Genomic DNA, 20,335 nt, shown 5'->3' with positions numbered 1-20,335 from the left:
GTGCGATAAATGCAATGGTGTACCCGCTTTTCCAGGTACATCATGTGTGGGTTTTAGTCATTTAAATAAGTACAATGTCCTCAAAATGTATATTTAGGTGTGGATTTTTGTCTGTGACATGTTGTGATTTCAGTATTCCGAGGTAGTGTGTGTGTGTGTGTGTGTGTGTGTGTGTGTGTGTGTGTGTGTGTGTGTGTGTGTGTGTTCATGTATGTGTGTGCCCTGTCGATCGCCCATTATCAGCTCCATCTCTCCCCACGACCAGTTGAGAAAGTGACAACTTTCCCCCCCGGAAATGATCTGATACTCTCTCTGTCTTTCGCCTTTATTATTCGGAGCTCCTCGTAATGTCGTAGAATCTGAGATTCTGCCGCCATTTACTTCTGCTTTCTGTCTCCAGCTCTCTCCAACTCCGTCTCACACTCTCACAACCCTTCTGCTTGTCTTTGAGGGTGCGCGTTAAAGCCAGTTAATCTGTTTCATCTGTCCATGCCGCGACTCGTCCTCCCACACAGCACAGCTCCAACCATCGCTGCCGCCCCCAGCTGCTCTTTGATACCGTACCCCACAAAAGCTGACCATCTTTCAAAGACTTATCCTCCTCTCTTCTAGTCCCTTAGTGGTTGTTCTTACTTCTTTCTTATTTTTTTTTCTTATTTTTCTGAGAGGTGATAGCAGCTTTGAGTCCACGCTCGGAAAACTTACTCTGAGAAGTCAAACATTATATAATACGAGAGGGAAAATATTGTGTGGCGTTTGCTTTGAGAGGCCGCTTGATCATTCTTGTGTTCACTTCCTCCCTCCTCTTCTCATTCACCCACCCCCCTCTCCCGTTTTCCCCCCCACTTCTGTTTCATCTTCATCTCTCTTCCTCCACTTCCACCTTCTCATTCTTCAATCTTCAGTATTTCAAATATTTCTTCACTTCATTTTTTTTTTTTTACTCCTCTGGATTTTCTTCCCACTCTGCATTCTCTGTCACATCTCAAAGCCTCCTTTCTATCTACTGTCTCTTCATTCCATTTTACATACATATGATAATGCAGGACCTAATCAACACCCTTAAAACTGAATCTGTGTGTATTTCAATCAAAGGAAAGAACACAGTCGGCCGATCAATCAAAACTAACTAAAAAGTAGTCCTTCACATCGCTGAGAGATCTACTTTTACATGACTTTGCAGTCATTTTCAGGATTTTGACTTTGAAATAAACACTAGTTTTGATTATGTTTTTGGAAGACATCGTAATGGACTCATTTGTTGTTACCACCAGAAAATCAGTGGTCTCCGATGTGGTCATCATGTGGTTGTTGCTCCCAAAGTAAATTTGACAGATTCAGTTATTTCCTGTATTCTTGATGCATCATGGAATTTGATATTCTTGCCAAGGTGACTTCTTCTGACAAGTGTTTTAAATGTAGTGAAGCTTTTCTCAGGGGTCACTTTGGAGCACTGGTCTGTGATCATAACATTTTCACATTCAGTTTCGTGTACTCCTCTGCAGTATTTTTCTGAAGAATGTTCCCTTGCACTTTCGTAACGTCGGAGGACAGATGAGAAAAGGCAGAATAAAAACCAATCGGAGTTGAAGTTGAAGAGCCAGGCCACAGAATTGCACGTTTCGCTCGCAGAACAAGCTTTGCAGCATGAACTTACACGTCTCTCCTTCCTCTCCAGGTGAGTGTGGAGGTGTTGTTGGAGTACCCCTTCTTTGTCTTTGGCCAAGGTTGGTCCTCCTGCTGCCCAGACCGGACCACCCAGCTTCTGGAGCTGCCTTGCACCAAGCTGTCTGTGGGCGATGTTTGTATTTCACTCACCCTGAAAAACCTGAGGAATGGATCTCTGAAGAATGCTCAAGCCTTGGAGCCAGCTTCCCATGCCTCTGTCCCGGCCTCCATCCACGGACCCCTCAAACCCCCCCGGCCTGTCCCAGACGCTGCGCCGAGCTGCAGTGGAGGAGCCTCCAGGCACCGGGAGCGGGAGAACGGCGTCAGGCAGCGGGGGAGCGGCAACGGGAGCGGAGGGTGCTCCGGTGTGGAGAATGGGGATCTGATGTTTGTGGAGCGGGGATCCGGCGCTAAAGGTCAGGCTGCCAGCGGCACAGATGCCGGCTCGAGTAAGCCGTCGGGAAGCAGGAAGCGGAGGTGGTCCGCCCCCGAGGGTCGAAAAGTAGAGAAATCAGAGGAGGAGCCACCTTTGACCCTACCCAAACCTTCCTTCATCCCCCACGAGGTGAAAATCAGCATCGAGGGAAGGTCAAATATTGGCAAGTGAAGGCTAGCAGGACTGTTATTAACCCTTGGGATTTATTAAAAAAAAAATATATACATAAAAGGATTTTACGAAAACATGAATGCCCACATTAATGTTTCATTGTCTTGATTTTGTTTTCATTTTTTTTCTTTTTCTTTTTTCTTCATCTTGAATACTGTACCGGAGAGGTAAACCTACCCAACATGGTATCACCTTACGTTAAGTCCATATAGTTTATACCATATTTTTTTATAGATGGATTTATTATCACAGGAGCAATCAGTGCCGTCTTGGTGGATTTCATGAGATGACTTGTGGCGAGGGGGGGGGGGGGTGTCCCTGGGTGGCTGTGTGGCACACAGGCACAATGCCTGATAGCTCTGCTCGGCCGCTGACACACTACACAAGAAGAAGAAGCTCACGGTTGGCTTTTTGACAGGCGTTTCACTCCCTGTCGCTCTGCCCGGTAGTGTGGCTGCCTGGACAGACCCCACCACTGCTGTCACACTCGTGGTTTTAATGTCAGCTGATCCTGAGCATGAAGGATTTTATTTTGTTTTGTTTTAGGGTTTTTTTTGTTGTTTTTTTTCAATTTTCCAATCAATTAAGTATTAACTTGTTAAATCAGAGCAAAGTTGGATCATTCTGACTGTTGATGTCTTTAATGTGTCGTGTGATATTCACGTTGTGGTTCGACTGTGCCGAACATGAACCAGATGCCATCAGGCGTCGCTCCAGTGTGCCACACAATAGAGAGGGAACAACTCTTACTCTGCTGAGATGACAATGGAGTCTTTACCTTCATCATTAGTGTTTTCTTTTTCTTTTCTTTTCTTTTCATTTTTGGAGTCCCTCATATCCTGCGTCACCACATCGTTTTTTTTTTGTTTTCTCTTTCAATGATTGTCAGAAACCTTAATCAGGGGTCATTTAGTCCTAGATTGAGCCTACGTGGGTCAATGTTAATGTATAAATGTGAGATACCCTAACCTAATACGTACAAGTGCAAACACACTGGGTTGGTGAACTTCACTTTAAGAAAAAAAAAAAAAAAAATGTTAAGAGGAAGACTGCATACAATCCTCATTGTTTTATGATGAATTACTTTATATTTTTTTATCCAGGAAAGTTGTGTGAGAGGAACCGAGAGAATCTGCATGTCAGCTCTGAGAGGGTCAGGATGTTTCAAAGCACTTAACACACCTGTCACACTCACCACACAGCCAAGAAATTTTTTGTTGTCTCTTTATTTACACAGTACTGTATGTTTTTAGATTTCTTTTTTTTTTTTTTTTTTTAACTTAGACAATGGTAGAAAGTAGCAACAGCACTTTGGAGAAGTGAAGCTTTAGAGAATTGAAGGGGTCGTTTGTTTGGTGGCGTGGTAGCAGACGTGCCATGGAATCACAGAGCGAGGGCTGAATGTGTCAGGGGGAGTGGAGAGAGAAATTCCCGTTCGACGACGGTTAGTGGAGAAAGAACGAGGTCGAAAATATGACCTGTCTGTGCAAAACGTGCAGCCAGTCGATCGTGTTAAACCTTGGGGGGGGAAAGATTTGGAACGTGTTCTGAAAGTTCAGGATCTGGCGTGAACTCGGGGGGTGGGGGTGGGGTGGAGGGGGGGGGGGGGGGGGGGTGTTGCGCCACAGAATTTTGAAGGTCATCTAATATTTGTAGTGTATGAGTGTGTGTGTGCTTGTGTGTGTGTGTGCGTGTGTGTGTGTGTGTGATCCTGGTCTGCAGCTGTTGATCCATTCACCCACACACTCTTACAGATGAGAACAGTAAAGATCATCCCGTAAATGAAATGACCTATGATATGTACTGTAGATTGTGTCGTGCACATTCACATACTGTAGTTGCAGACGTGCGTTTTGGTCCATCCCCCCCCCCCCCCCCCCCCCCCCCACCCAGTGGACTGACGCTGGACTGATGCCCACTGCTGACATTACAGCTCTACGAAAAGTGCTCTGTGGCGTGTTTGTGTGTGGGCGGGAGTTTGTATAAGAGTGTATGTGAACTGTGTATAGGAGAAAAAAAAGGATATACTCATTTGATATATAGATAAATGTCCAGTGTTTCTACTTGGAGTCTTTACTTAAGAAAATCTTGCAATTTGCACATCAGTTTGGGCGAAGTTAAGGTGGAGACGTGATTTTTTATTTTTTTTGACAGCCCTGTCCCGAACGGAGTCCCGCGACAACGTCACGCACTGGAGGGGGCAGATGGTTCCCCGTTCCTCCGGAGACACTTAACCACATTGCGAGGAAGCGATCCGACATCAGCAGGTCAAATTATGTAGAGTTATTACCTAGATAGCTACAGAGCAGATTTTAACATGTGCCTGCCTACTGAATCTTCGCTGAAGACAGAGCGGTGTTGAGAGGATGTTCAGGCTGCGGGGGGAGATCCAGCAGATACCTCGACATATGTGCTGCCGTTAAACATCTTCACAGCGACGGGGTCGGAGGCTGTTTAGAAACGTCACTTCTTATCCCGTGGTCGGTTGTGGAGGGTGGGCGTTCGGAAAAAAATGTGTACTGTTGGAAATCTACGATGTGTTAACGCGGATGACGGTGCCATCTAATGTAATAAAGTGGTATGACCATGTTTTTCTCTGAGGTTTGCATGTACTTATACACACACGACAGTGCTGTTCTGGAAGGGGAGCGGCTTCCCCACAGCGTCTCTGTCTCAGTGTCTGGATTCGGGTGTTGTTTTCGTGGCTGCCCGTTGCCTTGGAGGAGTGGATCAGTGGCGTGTGCGTCCCACTGATGGTGAAAGGACGGAGCGACAGTGTTCCGGGCGGTGGGTGTTTTTACCAGGGCCGTGGCAGGACGGATGGATGAGGAGTGGGCGTATAGGTGGTTGGATACGTGAGCGACCTTATGTCGATGACGAGTGAGTGAGAGAGAAGACCCCACATGAGATTTGAAAAGTGCTTTATTTTTGATAATAAAACAGGGTTTTCAAATCAAGACCACCACAATGGTGCATTTTCATTTCTTCCTTTTACCTGGTGAAACGTCACGCTCATCACTAGTAACAATAGTAGGTTTGTGTGTGTGTGTGTACGCGCATGTGTGGGTGTGTGTTTTGTAAATGTGTATATGTTGGGTTTTTTTTTGTTTTGTTTTTTTGTTTGTTTGTCCGACCCTCCCTCACCAAGATCTGAACAAACCTGTCATCACTAAAACATTTCTACTGTTGATCAGGTAAAAATATTTTTTAAAAGAGCAAGCCAAAGCAAATGATGCTTTTGTTGCTTTGGCTACTTCAGAAAGCAATAGTACAACAATATTCAGGCAACTCTCCTTGTGTAGGACTGGAACACTTTCTGCAATAAATGTTTAATAATAAAAAAAAAAAAAATAATAATAATGCTCTCGCATTACAACCAAAATAACTTTCAGCTCATTAAGAAAATCCAATTGTGTCAGATTGTGGGGAAACGTTTTGAGAAGCTCCATACGCCAGGACACTATTCCTCGTCTCACAAAGGCTAACTAACTGCAGTAGCAACTCCAGTTGCTTGTTTTCAGGGAAGTAATTCATATATGCAGTAACTGAACAAAACCCCTGAAACCTCCTCTCTCTGTGCCGGTCAGCCGGGGCCGCTGCTGGACCAGCAGGCGTCTCCGACCAGCCCAGTTCTGCCTCTTTGCCACGACTCCCGATAGTGACCTCGTTAACCTTGTTTCAGGTACCCAATCATAGCCAGCCAGCCTCGCACGCTCCTCCTCCCGAGGCCACACAATCAATTGAAACCCTTAACAACCGTCAGCTACCTTTTTCGCTTTGGCCTGGCTTGGATGTAAACAGGACTGGCCTGGACTGCCTGTTCCCCTCCTGACATCATTATTGGGACGCCCGATCTTTTATTCGCACTTAATTCATCCAGGTATTCATATTCGATCACACCGATCAATCTGACATGTAGAAACACTCTGAATGCAAGCGGGCGCAGCGCATCATCGCACGGGTTCAATACGTTTTGAGGGTTTAGTGCAGTTTTGATTTTGTTAAGATGATCCCAAGTTTAACGGTTTAACCTCCCCGAGATGTTCCACAATGTGCAATACTTATTATTTTTTTATCCCCCCACTCCTCCCCTTTACTGTGCCAAGTGTGTGTATCATATTGGACTCCAGCGACTCGATCTCTGTTAGTGGCTCGTGTATTTTGGCGTCTGTTGATGTTCGTCTCACCGTAAAAAAAAAAAAGCAAAGAGTCAGGATGGTTGTGAAGAGAAGCAAATCCCAAGAAAGAGATGTCCTCTCTCTCTCTCTCTCTCTCTCTCTCTCTCTCTCTCTCTCTCTCTCTCTCTCTCTCTCTCTCTCTCTCTCTCTCTCTCTCTCCCTCTCTTTTTGTCCTCGTGGCCTTCCTAAGTTGTGTGAGTCTGCACTATGTGTCATGAGTGTAAAGTGTGTGTGTGTGAGCTTATATACTTTATGTTAAAATGTGTGTGTGTGTGCGCGCGCGTGTGTGTGAAGCGGAGTGTTTTCTCCTCTAATCGTCTGTGAGATCATAAACCCTGACCCTCGACGGTTCACGGTGAGACCCACAGGAAAAAGAAACCTCATTGCTAGTGGGGACCACTTTTCTTTTCTTTTTTTTTGTAAAAAAGAAAAAGCAAAAAAAAAAAAAATGTACAAAAAAATAAACAAAACAACCAACCAACAGAGATGCACATGTAAGTAGATGTAAAAGACTTGATAATGTTTCAGCACTTTCTAATCCTAGGATGGGCTATAGGTCTAACCCCTCTGTTTCAGACCGGTACCCGTCCTGGGGGATAACATTCATTCAAAACAGACAGAGAGAATGAAAAGAAATAAAAACAAATAAGGGGGTGAATATTAAAGAAAAAGAGAGAGATGGCTCAAGTTTTTTGCACATCACCTTGCCGTATCGTGTTAAATCTGTCTTGTGCTCCATCTCACTTGGCGCCCGGCGCGTTCTTGGGTCCAACGGGCCGAGGTGTTAGGTGATTCCTTGGTTCTTTTCGTGTAGGAAAAACCTTTTTTTTTTTTTTTCTTCCCCTTCTCGTGGAAAGCATCCCTTCTTTTCTTGTGTTGAGGTTTGCTTGATGTATTTTCTGGCCGCTGCAACCGGCCAAGCCGCGCTGGCGATTCAAGTTTGGTTCACGCTCTCACGCTCTTATTTGGCAGAAACGTTTGTCTGCGGCGCCGCTTGGTTTCGGTCGTGTTTCGGTGAAAACTGAGCGTCCAAACCTCCGCTTTGTTTGCGTTATTTTTGGTGCAGGAGCTTTTTTTTCTGTTTTGGGTCTCCTTGTAGCACTCAATATAATGTCAGGGGACTTAAAACTATGTAGAGAATGTGTCATTGTTAAGTTTTTATGACAAGCTTCCTCGCTGGAGGAACACTGCTAATGTCATCTTTTTTCCTTTTTTTTTTAAAAGAAATTGGCTTCTTGCACAACTTGACAAATAAAATGAATGTTGGTGTGTGAGCTTTGACTTTTTGATCATAAAAAAAAAAGACGTGTGCTCTGTGTTTCTTGATGTTTGTACTTTCATTTTGCAAAAAGGATGTGTTGGGGTTTTTTTTGGGGGGGGGGGCACTTTGTTGTGTTTTAAAAGTGAACAGAATTCAATCAGGATTCCACTTTGTTTTTCATTAATTTTTTTTTTCTTTTTCTTTTTTATTGTATGATGTCTCGTCCATAGCGCTGGATAACCAACTCAGGCAGAAAGAAAAAAAAACAACAAACAAACAAACAAACAAAAAAACATGTAGAGGCCCACTTAACAGTTTAGTTTCACCCCAATCAATTTGCATAGTGGGCTGTTTGATATGGGTTACAAGATATGTCAATTTATTACATATACTTTGATATTTGAATTGATTTGATGATTAACAACTGTCAATATTGACAATTAACTATAAATTATTATTATTATGATATAATGTGTATTATGCTGGAGATGGCGACTCTTCAGTGTCCTGAACGTCTTGTGGTCAACACGCCGTGTGCACTGCGACGAAACTCTTCAGCAGGGGGCCGGGACTTTAACTTCCTGACCTCTGACCCTGCCCACTGCCACGGAGGGGGCGGAGCTTGTCTGTCAGCTGTGGCTGTGCTGATTCCTTCACCCCTGCTCTGAACACTCTGTCGGGATGTCTCTCTGCTCACCGGCAACACCAAGTACAACTAAACTGAAACTTACATTGCCTGTGCAGAGGACTGGACGTCAGCGCGGACCTGCACGGACAATCTGGCCTGCAGGGGGGAGGGAGGGGGGGCTGCAACAGGCCCCAGCCAACTTGTTTGTACTATATTGTACTCACCAAGTCCCTGTGTCTCACCACCCCTTCCCTCTATAGCAATGGAGAAACCCTGTCGGTGTATGTATTTGGCATCTGTACAAATGCACCTCTTTGAAAAAGAAAATGAATCCTTGGCATATCTGGAATAAATGCACCGTTTGTGTGTTTTCTTTTTTTTATTTTATTTTAATGACAACACTTAAACACACCTCAAGGCACTCAATAAAGAGTCACACAAACGCTCCACTTAATGCCCAGCACAAGGTTACACATCTTCTATTAGTTTTCCAGTTCCTGAGCAGGTAGCAGGTTATCTCCCTCTAGTGGCACACTGCAGCACTGCACTTTGCCCAGAGGCCCAAAGAGCAAACAGAAATTGAGGGCCCTTTAAAAATGACCTCTCACTTCCCATAAAAGTTATAAACATTGTATTTTTACATTACATTAATGTTTTATTTATGAAGAAAGTTAACTCTTCATATTTTTGTACATTTTCCCCTAAGCGTTTTATGACATTAAAAGTTAATCTGCTGTAAGGCTCACTTGAATATTAAAATAAGATTCTTAATTCAAAATCGTGGATCGAGTTCAGTAATTAATTGATTCACTGCAAAGCGGTCTGATCCACTTCGGTGTGAGAGTTAGACTGGCTGTATCTGAGAAAAACAACACATTTCTTTACCTGAGAACAAACACAGCAGAAATTAAAACAAGTAAAAGTGTAGTTCCCCTCAGGACAATCTCATCATTATTCGTTCTGAGCGATGCGTGAAAATAGCAGCTCTCAGACCCTCTGCTGTTTCAGGTTCTCGGGAACAAGTGTGCACCTCAGTGCAACAGAAACAACTCCTGCATTTCATGTGTGACTGAAGTTTTGTTGCCCCTCATCCGTGCCGGCGTCTTTTCACGGCAGCTTCACGTCATCAAGAGGCAACAATGCCGCGGCTGTGCTGAGAGAAGGTCAGTGTCTGGTGTCACCGCCTCAGGTACACGGTGTGATGCTGCAATCCGCTTCTCTTCTTGTGGAACGAGCAGCTGTGGTCAGTACGGACAACCTGACAATGGAACCGTTTGGCTGCAGGATAAAAAAAAAAACCTCCAGATGTTGCAGTTTTTATTGTTCAGAATAACCATAAATGTTAGGTTTTTTTTGTTTTTATTTATTTATTTATTTATTTGACCAATAAAAGGTTGGATTCTACACTACAGTAGGTTAAACTCAAAGAAATCTGACTCCAAATCAAAAGTTTATTTTCCTATTTTATTTTTGCTGCGTAATCTGTCATTTTAAAAACGTATTCTCTTTTGTTCTGAAAGAACTTTAATGAGCTGTAACCGTCAATCATTTTCGGATGAAAAGCCACATAGATTCCCTCTCTAAGTTTACAAAAAAAAAATCTTCATACAGTACACTGACCCACATATAACAGCTGGTTCAGAGCTGCTATGAGCATGCCAAACCTGTAGGGGGCAGTGTAGCAAAAAGCATGAAGCCATGATAGCGAATCAGAATCTTGAAAAAAAAAACAGGATGTCTCGAATTGTGACGTAAAAATCCACCTGCCCAGGTTCAGATGCCAACAGAGGCAGTGGGAATTTTCAAGAATCATCATTTGTGGTGAGTCGTGGCTGCGTTTATGTGTAAATGCACGGCTCAAACGTAGAGAAATATCGTCCCCCCCCCCCCCCCCCCAGATACCTGGAACACGTGTAAACATGACCTGACGTGTAATACAACAAGCTCCTGTAACTTAAATGTCATTGTCTGACCGAATGAGTCCAGAATCCATGACAATAATTTACTAGTTATATTAATTTAGGGGAAATAATATTACAGGTTGAAGCGGTCACGCCATTGCACCTGTGTGTTATCATACTTGATCATATATTCACTCATTCACAAGCTTTACAAAATGAGGAAAGGCAGCAGAGGGTTCTGCGCGCACGTTATTGCAGTATGTTCTTTATTTCCTGGTGACAAGTCTCTGAATATTGCATAGCGACTATTCACTTTGAAAGACATGGCGGCAGAACAGTTCCTCCACATTCCTGCTGATTCTTGATGCGATAAAAAGTAGAGAATAAATCTCCACTGCCATACATACACAGGTTAAAGGATATAAATAATAGCTCTGCTCTGCTATTTTTTTTTTTAAATTATTACTCTCTTTTTTTTGTTCCCTTGAAAACTTAAAAACATCTAAGTGTGTGTATTGAGAAGTGTCCCCCCCCCTTAAGAAGAGAACATCTGGCTGGACTGTTGCGTGACGCGGATGAAGGTGGTTCTCCTGCTCAGCTCTTTGAGTTTGGCGGCGCCGACGTATGTGCAGGTGGAGCGGAGCCCCCCCAGCACGTCACGGATGGTGTTCTCCACGTCTCCCCTGTAGGGGACCTCCACCGTCCTCCCCTCAGACGCCCTGAAGGACGGAAAAAACAAACATGAGCAGTAAAGTTACAGCACTTTTTTTTTAATTTTTGCAGCCCTTGCAGCTTCTCACCTGTACTCGGCCACCCCGCCGACATATTTCTTCATGGCCGTGTCGGAGCTCATGCCGTAGAAGAGCTTGTACTTCTTCCCGTTCTTCTCGATGACCTCCCCGGTGCACTGGTCGTGGCCGGCCAGCATTCCTCCCATCATGACAAAGTCGGCTCCCGCACCTGCAAAAGGGGCGTGGGTTGGTGTGGCGGTGAAGATGTTGCAGAGGAACACAAAGCGAGGAACAGATTCCAGGTGCGTTACTTACCAAAGGCCTTGGCTACGTCTCCTGGGCAGCTGCAGCCGCCGTCCTGGACAGAGAAGACACACCACACAGTTCTGTGTTTAGATGTCGTCGTTCTTTGGGGATAAACACTAATGATCTCTCCTGGCTGCATTGAATGTTTTTTTTGTTTAGTTTTTGTAACTGTAAAACAGAATCCCCAGCAGATATGAGGTGAACTTCTGCAAATGCCGACATAAATGCGCTTCCTATAAAGCCTTTTGCTCACGGAGATGATGTGTCCTTTGAGTCCGTGGGCCGAGTCTGCACACTCGATCACGGCGCTGAGCTGCGGGTAGCCCACCCCGGTCTTAATCCTCGTCGTGCACACGGAGCCTGCAACACACCCGGAACAACAACATCCGTCTCAGTGGACATTTTCACTCTGAAATGTGAAGACTTTTTTTCCCCTTTAATGAGGTTCCTCACTAGTTCCCGTCTCGGTTTATTGATTTTTGTCTCAACACATGCCACATTAAGACCAATTTAAACCTGAATCAGAACGTAGAAAAAGACATTTTCTTTGTAAAGAGACAAGACGGGCACATTCGAGAGGCGCCAATTGAATATCTTGTTTATGGCCGGGAGAATGAGTACTGACAGGAATGGATAGGAATCAGGATAACATAGATAATGGAACAAAGACAGAGCCACAGTCTTATCTATATTTAAGGAAAGATGATTCAACAAGCCTATAATAAAACAGTTCCTCAAAATGACGGCTATGCACTTTACTGTCACCACAATTCAGTGAGAAACTTTTGTAAAGAGGTTGGGTATTATAGTGTGAAAAGTAATTTAGAAACACTCATAATCCTGCAACCTTGAGTTTAGTTAAACCGTATAGAGGATGGATTCATTGAAACTAGATGCTTTCATTTAAAACAAGTCAATTTAACACAAAGACATTTATTTGTCACAACAACAGAGTCACACAGTGTTTCTGCGCCAAAAGCAGGAGCGAACGCTGAACATGCTGAGCCAGCAATTTCAGGCCATAATCAGGTGATAAACGGACTGACTGTAAAATTGAGCGAGACATATTTGTGGCTGTAAAGGGTTTTATAGCTTCCAGCTGATTTCCCACAATGAAACCATGTCCTGCTTTCTCTGCAGTAACCTGAGAGGTAGAAACTTCAGTAACCTGCAGGAGGGCACGGCGTGTGCTACAGGAAAGGAAGGTTCTTTTTTTTAACCTATTTTCAATCTATCGAATCAATCAGTTTGTGGCCCATAAGTCAACGTTTCCCATCCGTGCTCCACAGTTATATAATATCCGTGTCTTTGTGGGTCATGCATGTTTCTCTTTTATGCAGGCCTGAGCAGCTCTTTCTCTATACCAGGGGTGTCAAACTCATTTTAGTTGAGGGGCTGCAAGAATTTGCCAGTCTATTCTGAAATATACATATGAAAGGTAATCAGATATTATATTTGCAAAAAAAAGCCCTCAGTCACCTGTATCTGGATATCGTATTCGCGATTAAAACAATTTGTCATCATCTGGAAATTGTTTTGAGTTTACGTGTCTAAAGTGTCATTTCACATAAGTTGGACTCATTGTTTTATTGTGAAAGGTGTTGCGTTATGTGACCTCCACAGATGCATCAATGTCGGGAGTCAAATTCTGACCAAGGGTGGTTTTGAATGTCATTTTTGCCAATCTAGGGTTTTTAGATCAGCCTCTGTCAGGTTTCATTTTTACACTTCACACTTCAAAAATCACACAGCGGGCCGAATTAGATCGTCCGGTGGGCCGGTTCTGGCCCCCGGGCCGCATGTTTGACACCCCTGCTCTATACGCAGGTACCGACCTGGTCCGATGCCCACTTTGATGATGTCGGCCCCGGAGAGGATGAGCTCCTCCACCATCTCTCCTGTCACAACATTACCGGCCTGCAACACAGGCGACGTTAACACCCGAACGCTGTCTGTCAAGGTGAAGCATTTTACTACTTCTTCTTCTTCTTCTTACCATGATGGTGTGTTTGGGGAACTTCCCTCTGACCGTCTTGACAAACTCCACAAAGTACTCGGAGTAGCCGTTGGCCACGTCCAGACAGATGTACTTGAGGGCGGGGACAGCTTCCAAGATGGCGCACAACTTCTCCAGATCAGCAATTCCACTGCCTGAACTAGCAGCCACATGCTGAGGGAGAAAGTCACAAGTCCCTCGAGTTAATGATGCAAAATGGCTCAAAATGTTGGCTTCAATATAGCCAAAGTGTAGAAATATAATATAAGCTGCTGATTTTCTATAAAGGTAATCGCAGCTCCTCAGTCATCCACTAGAAATTGCAACGTTTCCCAATGCGTAGTGCCGGATTGTACTTTTTTCTATAGATTTTCAGGTTCATCAAATATTTCGTACAAAAGTGGTAAAACATTAACTTTTTCGTGGCGTACGCATGTTCACTCTACTGAAACTAAGAAAAAAAACGTAACTATTTTGTCGTTTCCTGTGCAGAATGATCCTGACACATCTGTAGATAAATACACAAGTGTCTGAATAATTTGATATATAGATAATATGTGTATCTTACCTCTACACAGTCTGGATGAGTGGCAGCGAAGTTCTTCCAGTCTTCTACTGAATAGTGTTTGTGAATAGCTGTGAAAAGGGTGTGCTGAGGACAGAGACACAAACTCCCTGTCAGTATATTAAACATATTCGTTAACAGAAATACATACATTTTAACACTTCATTGGATTTTATTGTGACATTTCCTCCTTCAACCCATCAAAACGTCTCCCTTCCAACTGCGAATAATGCAGATTCCTCATCAGAACTGTTTTAATCCTTCATTTAATTACAAAATGATGTTATTGTGATTTATTAGTCACTGGGAGCAATCGGTCTTAGTTTTTTTAATCCACCATCCTCGACTCACTTTGCTGAGGACCTGCGCCATCTCGAACGTCCCCGTGGTGTCCATGTTGGCGGCGATGACGGGGATGCCCGTGTAGGTGTGCTTGGAGTTGCGGAATGTGAAGGTCCTCTGGAGGTCCACCTGGGGGCACGCAAACATTTTTTTTTTGTCAATTTTAGACTGAGACTAAAAACAAACCTAATACGTGCAAACGCCACACAGGAGATGAAAAATATGAATATCTTTTTAGGTGGCAAAGTAATGTCAAATGTGTTTGTTAGACAGAAGCCGAGAAGCCTCTTAATTAAACGAAACAGCGTGAAAGTACCTCCGAGGTGTCCAAAAACATCAGCTTTTGAATTAACACCTTTTACGTAACGCTGGATGTTTTTCCCCCCCGAGTGCAGTCGGAACATGAATTATTCCTGAACTTCTTCAAGTAAGTAGAAAGTGGGCACGCAGAGCCAAAGTACAAACACGCCAGTGGACTGAAGAAAGAAATATGAAAGAGGAGGGAAGATGAGACCAGCGGTGCATTTCCATGTTACTGCGGCAAATCAATGTGGGCCTTATTGCAGTGCAAAATGCTGACTCATGACTTGCGGTTTACTTTAGTTAATAACAGCGGAATATGAGAGTTGGGCTCAGTTACCCAGGATTTATATGTTCCGACACCTTTAACTCTCCCGTTAGTAGCAATAGTGGAAGTTGATAATAGGCTGGGGAAAAAAGAAACAGACACTCATACACACACACACACACACACACACACACACACGTGATGTTATGCTGATTTCCCAGAGGCAGCTGGAATGTAGTCTGCTCTCCTGTAACACACACTCGTCCTATTTTTAAACAAGTTTTCTGAGAAATCTCCTATGATGTCTCATGTTGCTCTCGGCCGCTTGGCGAGGCCGACTCGCTACCCACTCGTTTCCACTTCCCACCCCCCCTTTGGTCCGGAGCCACCAGGCCGTCCCGGCATCGCCATCGTGGCTCGGCCCTGTTTCCACATCCAGTAATGCGTCGTCAAGTCGGGGACGGTATGAAGGCACGACTGTGACGCTGTCGGACGGTCAAACCATGCTGGACAAGAGGAACTTGTGCTTCCATTTGTACTTTTTAATTAACATCGAGATTTAATTTACTTTTAAACCTGCGAATCTCTCATTTTCTTCTTCTTCTTTTTTTTCCAATTAGCTTGTACTCAGTTATTACATACAAACACGGTCTGGGTGACTTGTTTTGTGTCACCTTTTGAAAGGTCATGCCACTGTTACGTGACCGCTGAGGCCTAGCAAAGTATAAAGGCAGCGAACACCTGATGCCTTACATAAAACATGACAAATATAGAATTACACTGTGTGCATGTTTCACCTTCAAAGAAACATCCTGTCAAGATTAAAGGGATCTCGAACGTCGCCGCCGCCGCCGCTGCTGCTCTGCAGCAAAGAATTCCCATTCATCAACTTTGATTATGATAACCAGAGAGAGGCAGAGTTAAGAGGCCCACCACGTATAAATAGTTAACATCCTTCTGCTGCGTCACCCGCCACATAAGCGTGCCTGTACTTCCTGAATGCAACAGTGAACTGACCACACTCCTCCTGAGAGGTCCGGCCCCGCGGCTGATTGAACTGTGCTCTTGAACGAAATTAAAAGTAATTGACGGCACCGACCTCTGAGCGACTCTTCAGGCTGCTCCTCTTGGGTCTGAAGAGGACGTCCTTAAAGTCCAGCTTGAGGTCTGCGTCCACTCGAGGCATCTTGGATGCAGAGAAGAGTGACGGCCAGGATGAGGATGGAGAGTATGCGGAGGAGACGCCTCTGAGGAAGACGGCAGCAGCAGTGACGGCCACCGGTCCCAAGCCCCAACCACCAAACCCGAACCTCCAGGCGGCCAGCGTATTTATAGCAGAAGGGGGCCCGGCCCAGCCCCGGCCCCCATGGCTTTATTTGGGCCTGGACTCTCTCTCTCTCTCTCTCTCTCTCTCCCCCCCCCCTCCCTCCTCTCTTTCTCCCTCTCTCCCTCTTTCTTCCTATCCCCCTGACCCTCCTTCTCCCTCCTCTCCTCCAGCCCGGTCCGTCTCCCCCCTCGCCTTCAGCAGAGTGGCAGGAGCAGCAGTGGCTGCTTGGGCAGGCACGCCAGGCTGTCCCATCGGCTGACGCATACAAACACACACACACACGTATACACACAAAGACATGATGGCACTGCAGTGGTGTGTGTGTGTGTGTGTGTGTGTGTGTGTGCTGCAGTGCTGAAGAGCACACCTGCTGACCAGTTGGGGCATTGCTCCCTTCACTACTGGGAGGCAGGAAGAGGCAGAGAGACGCATGCACACATCAGGTAATGCTTCACTGGGAAGTAATCCACTTTGGTAGATTACCAGGGAGATGAATTCAAGGCACTCAGAATTACTGAACCTTTTAATGACCTTGTCACGTCTAATGTCACGCCAAGCGGTCGTCTTTACAGTAACTATTGCATCAAGTTCCTCTTCTCTGGTGCAGGTGGTCCTCTTCAATTCTGATCCGACTAAAGATATATGTTATCAGTACATGCGATGTTTCTGCAGCATTTACTGCAATTCAGGGAACCTTTTGAATTAGTATTTTAGCTGCTTTGTTGTGACTGTTTCTTTCTCCCATTAGTTTATACATTTCTTTCTTTCTAGACATGATTGAATCCTGCAAGCCAATGAGACTTCCTACAAATAATATAACCATGTTCAGCAGAACCTAATGAGTTAATTCAGTTGTCAGACTCCTCATATCAGCACATACACACACATGGGGAGAACATGGACTCAACAAACAAAATCTGTCATGCGATTCAATGTATTTTCAAGGTTTCCGTATTAGTATTATATTTATATGATAAAAAGATATAAATTAGTCATAATATTGGCAGTTAGCTGAAACAAAAATCTTTGTTTGACACTTGCTGTTAGTAAGATACGATCGTAAGAAGCCGTTGTAGAACCAAACATCTGATTTATACCAATCAATACTATTTTGTAAGTCTAAATTCAGGTTTTTAGCCGCCATCGTCTGTAAATTCAAAGTGTGACCACTAGATGTCAGCATGGTTCCAGAAAACGGACTCCCCAGGAGTAGCAGAATAAACTCTCAGGTCAAAACTCCTTCAAGTGTTTCTTGGCAACAACATGTCCCTTTGTGGTATTTCTGTGCAGCTGGAGGCAATATGGATCGCCTTTATTTATGCTAAGTGTCAGTGCGACTGTGTGGAGAGGCTTTAGTTAAAGAGAATGGCCTTTATTCAAAATACGAGAGAAGCAGAAGTGCCAAAGTGTGGATAGCATGGCCCTAAAGTGAAAGTACTCAATACAGGTGATTCAAAAATCATAAACATCTACTAGAATCAGTTAGAGTTTTGTGTGATAACCATGTTTTTGAAAGATGACGGATTCTTCCGCATTTTCAAAAGCCCTGGTCTAAAGTAAAGAATCAGTTGGAGTGAGGTTTATTTGTGAAAAGCATACCGGGACATCTTATCAGTCTTTTCCCAGCATGGCTTGTTCTCTTTCAGCTCCACCTCTCACGTATTTGTAGTTTGGTTCTCTCACACTAACTTCATACACTCCGATGGGCTCAGTGCAAGGATTCTCAAAGTGTGTTTGAACGTTTGCAAAGTTCGACCCTTCGAAATGTCAAGCAGATTTTTTTTCCCCACACCATCATATATACAAGTTAATGCCCATTGACATCCACAGGCAACAAAGAAAGAAAGGAAGCGTGCCCCCAACAGAAGCCTAAAGTCCTCTAAATGAACTTTGAATAAATCGACTGTTTGCAAAAGAAAAGTGTGTCTTTCACACCTAAACAAATCCTTCGACAGCAGTTGGAGTTGGACCCTCAGACGTCTCATTGCGTCGAGCTGATGACTCAGACACAAGGCGATTGCAGTGGCTATAAACCTGCTGCTCTTCAACCTTCTGGTGCACGTCACGCTGACCCCCTCGATAAGACTTCAGGTCGGCCCCTTTACAAACTCCACAAAACTGATAAGAACATTCTGCTGAGCAGACTGTGTCGGCATGTCTCAACCAGCTGCCGGCTCAGGTGATTGTTTAAGTCACAGGCTGATGCAAAGAAATAGGTAAAAGTTCGTCTGCTTCGTCTGGACTGAGAAAACATACGTCTGCTTATGTAACGTGTAACGTGGCCAGTGCTGTTCATGCTCTTATTGGTCCAGGCGCAGAATTTTGATGGTCATACATACAGAACAGTTTAGTGCATCCCTGGTGCAGAATAGTTGCATTTAAATAACCGTGTTTCTGCACAACGCTTTGTACTCAACGTTGATGCGACTGAGGTTTTACACACATCTGCAACAATCTCTCCAATCAGGAGAAGAACGTGATGCTTCTCAGGAAGTTCAGCCTCGAAGGAAGTCAAGGCGACTTTGCACCCAAGTAACCCCGAAACATCACCTATTTATTAAAATGTAAGAATACAAAGTGTCAACTTGTCACCAGATCCTCTGGCGGGTAGCGAATTTATCACCCTTTTGTTTTTACTAGATATTATTTCTTCTCCTCAGCCCCTCCCTTAACACGCTAGTTTGTTATTTCTATAATGGGACACAAACGGTTGTGATTTGGACACAAATCACAGTGAATGAGGCCGTTTTTAATACTCTGTATAGAGAACTTTGCTCGTTTGTGCCCCTCTCTTACTTCCCAGAGCCACACGCCCGGAGACTGGACTGTCTCACCCCCGTATTCTCATCCAGTTGCTGATAAGCACCTTTCAAGAACATCCGTGGGGTTTTCCCCACAGGACCTAGAAACGTCGACGCATTCAGAGGAGCCGCGTTTCCTTCGGCGATGTGTCACTGGGCCGAGCAGATGTGAAAACCCGCATGCCGGGCGGCGGGGGGGTGGGGCATCTTTGATGTGCATTTCCTGGCATAGCTTGAAATGATGAGAACTAAAAAATTCTATTTATTTCCGTGCGAGTGTCACGCAGGTAACTCAAGATGAAGAAGAGGCTTGTCCGTCAGGGACGGACGCGCAGGTTTCGTTGTCGTTCAAAGCGACGAGCGCGGCGCGCCGCTCTTTTCTTCTTGCGTTCCGGTGTGATTAACATATAAACAGAGCGAGAGTAAAAATACCCACGTCAAGCACAAAACTGCAGGGAGAAAGTGTGGGAAAGGCCATTTCATATCAGCGAGGAGCCACGGTAATTATTCAGATATACAGATACTGTATGTGGTTTGACATGCTGTGGAGCTGAGCGCTTGTTTCCTGTGCTGCTATTTCTCGACACGCACCAGTCTCCATGGTGCCTCATGAATACTGTATTGTCCTCTTCATGCACTTACGTCTAATGCCAGAGGTGGCATGATAGGCAATAAGGGACAAACTTCGAATGGCCGATTGAACTGGAAGAAATAAGACCAGATTTTCCGAGGAGCAGTGGATGGTTTTCATCGGAAGCTTTTGTTCTTCATCACTGGGCATTTGGGGCAGATAGCGACCAAGTCACTGATAAATGGAGCAGATGCTTCCATGAGAGTTAATTCCACACAGAAATGTGACATTAACTCAGTACGTGCTGCCGCAAAGAGATTCAAGACTGCTGGCAGCTGCAGGCAGCAGTGGAGAACAAGGAAGGGCACCAGGAAATATTCAGCCGGCCGCTGGAAACTGTTGTGTCGGAGATAATCTGTCTGGTTTTCATCAATTACAAACATCGACAACATTTTTAAGGAAACGTCAGTGTGGTCACATTGCAGAACGGGCAGCTCAGCTTTATGCAGAGCTGCCCGTTCCGCAATGAGCCATTGTTATTCTCAGTGTTCACCAAAGTAGTTGTTTCTAATCAAGAGCAGCTCTGTTACTATGGAGTCCAACTGTGGGTAACATCCCTTTTTAAAATTCAGGCCTTATTTATCGAGCACTTTTCCTTAATTGCAGCACAAATTGTTTTCCATGTTAAAAACAGAAGGATCTTCAGCCTTTGTCTACGAAACCGGTGATCCACGAGCAGTATTTTCTAAACATTAACCCGCCGTTAACCTGTCTGCTGCAGGTTTGGTCATAAACCCGCTTATTATTAATCTATCACAGAACCTCCTACTCCAAACGATCTATGATAGATCATTTCTGACTCGATGTCAGAAAATTGCGAAGAGT

The 20,335-nt window shown here is 44.5% G+C and overlaps 2 protein-coding genes across 3 annotated transcripts in view; one reads left to right on the top strand and one right to left on the bottom strand.

Annotated features, from left to right (window-relative positions):
• atxn1a (ataxin 1a) overlaps window positions 1-2,525 on the top strand; it is a 77,971-nt gene extending 75,446 nt beyond the window's left edge. For both annotated transcript variants that reach the window (XM_080516252.1, XM_080516253.1), the window contains one exon: window positions 1,679-2,525. In XM_080516252.1, coding sequence (XP_080372378.1) covers window positions 1,679-2,275 — 597 coding nt within the window. In that variant the 3' untranslated portion in view covers window positions 2,276-2,525. The remainder of the gene's footprint in view (window positions 1-1,678) is intronic.
• A 7,949-nt stretch (window positions 2,526-10,474) lies between these two features.
• Window positions 10,475-16,159, bottom strand: gmpr (guanosine monophosphate reductase). The gene is made up of 9 exons (XM_080516401.1): window positions 15,851-16,159; window positions 14,193-14,312; window positions 13,845-13,928; window positions 13,277-13,450; window positions 13,116-13,197; window positions 11,534-11,640; window positions 11,290-11,332; window positions 11,044-11,203; window positions 10,475-10,962 (listed from the first exon to the last, which is right to left on the bottom strand). Exons 1-9 carry the CDS (start codon window positions 15,935-15,937, stop codon window positions 10,779-10,781), a joined length of 1,041 nt encoding a protein of 346 aa, XP_080372527.1. The 5' UTR covers window positions 15,938-16,159; the 3' UTR covers window positions 10,475-10,778.
• Between the last annotated feature and the right edge of the window lie 4,176 nt (window positions 16,160-20,335).

Source organism: Blennius ocellaris, assembly GCF_963422515.1.
Source record: "Blennius ocellaris genome assembly, chromosome: 20".
Taxonomy (NCBI): Eukaryota; Metazoa; Chordata; class Actinopteri; order Blenniiformes; family Blenniidae; genus Blennius; species Blennius ocellaris.
This window is presented reverse-complemented; position numbering and strand designations above follow the sequence as displayed.

What these genes read in the sequence shown, in the direction of transcription:
- gmpr (XM_080516401.1), bottom strand. Translation starts at nt 15,937, where the DNA reads ATGCCTCGAGTGGACGCAGACCTCAAGCTGGACTTTAAGGACGTCCTC. An exon ending in TCCCCAAACACACCATCATG is followed by an intron (nt 13,198 to 13,276) that starts GTAAGAAGAAGA and finishes CCTGTGTTGCAG; the next exon opens with GCCGGTAATGTTGTGACAGG. An exon ending in CAAAGTGGGCATCGGACCAG is followed by an intron (nt 11,641 to 13,115) that starts GTCGGTACCTGC and finishes GGTGTGTTGCAG; the next exon opens with GCTCCGTGTGCACGACGAGG.